Source organism: Perkinsus marinus (assembly GCF_000006405.1).
Source record: "Perkinsus marinus ATCC 50983 genomic scaffold scf_1104296935238, whole genome shotgun sequence".
In the NCBI taxonomy this organism is placed as follows: Eukaryota; Perkinsozoa; order Perkinsida; family Perkinsidae; genus Perkinsus; species Perkinsus marinus.
In genome coordinates this window covers 1-1199 of record NW_003214540.1, presented here as the reverse complement: position 1 = coordinate 1199, position 1199 = coordinate 1, and the positions used below count along the sequence as shown (strand labels likewise).

The window sequence follows — 1199 nt, the reverse complement described above, 5'->3', positions numbered from 1 at the left end:
AGACGAAGAAAGCTTTAACGAAGTATAACGGCAGCTATGGATGGATCATCGCAATCTAGTGAGGCTATTGACACCAACTCGTGATGCCGTCTCATGGACCGTTGTGATACAAGGCCAGTCCTGTCTCAAAGGCAATAACGATTCGAATGCCTAGACATCATCCTGGCCCGTGATTCACGGGTTTGCATGCAGCACTTCCGTGACCACGGCAAGAGTAGTGCCACAGCATAACGACTCCTCAACCCACATGCGGCTCGTGAGGAGCATTCATGAGGTGGCGTTGTCAAGATCTCGCTCGCCCATATGATCGATATATATTGTAGCTGGCCTCTTTTTAACCTCGGTTGAACCGTGACCTAAAGATGGCAAAGGGTAATAAGGGTGCGGGTGTATTATGTCAGAAAGTGAAGTGTGAGAGTATGATTGATGTGGTAGTGCTACGTGTGACTCATTAAGTACTGATTGACGCGTCGGAATAGCCGGTTCGGGTCCGTACTTGGTGTTCTACTCTTAGGAGACTCTAGCAAGAAGATCATGCAGCCTTTGACTGTTGATCACACGATCCACGTCCATAAGATCGTGCACAAGCAGACCTTTAAGAAGCGTGCTCCTAAGGTCGTTCGTGCCATTAAAGCCTTCGCCCAGAAGCAGATGAAGACAGAGGATGTCCGTATCGATACCAAGCTCAACAAGTACGTCCACCATTACTACCTTGTTAGTCAAATATATTCTCTCAGGTTCATCTGGTCTAAGGGTATCCGCAACATTCCTCGCAGAGTCCGCGTACGTCTGTCCCGTCGTCAGGCCGAGGAGGGTGAGGAGATGTACACTCTTGTGCAGTATCTTCCCGTCCAAAGCTTCGAGGGTCTCCAGACCGAGGTCGTGAGCGCCTAAGTTCCCTACTCCAGGCAGGATCACCGTCGTTGAGAGCAGCAACATCCTGTTATAATTCTTTATGCATCGCTAACTTTGTTCCTGCTTTGAAAGGAGGTTTACCATTGTTGCTATGCTGTTGGATCATATCGAGGGATGATTGTCCTTTATCGTCGGTCTTCGTCCATCGCCTGTGATGACAGTGAGCTTCTCCATCTATTGGTTACGGGAACATGCTAGCCTTTAGTTTATGAGATTTGCTACTAGATGATCGAGGGCGATCGGGAGAGGGAATAATGGTATTCACCAAGTGGTGTTTAGTCCTA

General features: G+C 48.5%; 1 protein-coding gene across 1 annotated transcript; it reads left to right on the top strand.

The window, feature by feature from the left end:
* Nucleotides 1–349: 349 nt before the first annotated feature.
* Nucleotides 350–1107, top strand: Pmar_PMAR008469 (60S ribosomal protein L31, putative). The gene is made up of 3 exons (XM_002784460.1): nt 350–372; nt 515–692; nt 738–1107. Exons 1-3 carry the CDS (start codon nt 363–365, stop codon nt 892–894), a joined length of 345 nt encoding a protein of 114 aa, XP_002784506.1. The 5' UTR covers nt 350–362; the 3' UTR covers nt 895–1107.
* The last annotated feature ends 92 nt before the right edge of the window (nt 1108–1199 follow it).

Excerpts from the sequence above, each read along its gene's own strand:
- Pmar_PMAR008469 (XM_002784460.1), top strand. Across the intron at positions 693-737 it reads ATCGATACCAAGCTCAACAA|GTTCATCTGGTCTAAGGGTA; the intron begins GTACGTCCACCA and ends ATATTCTCTCAG.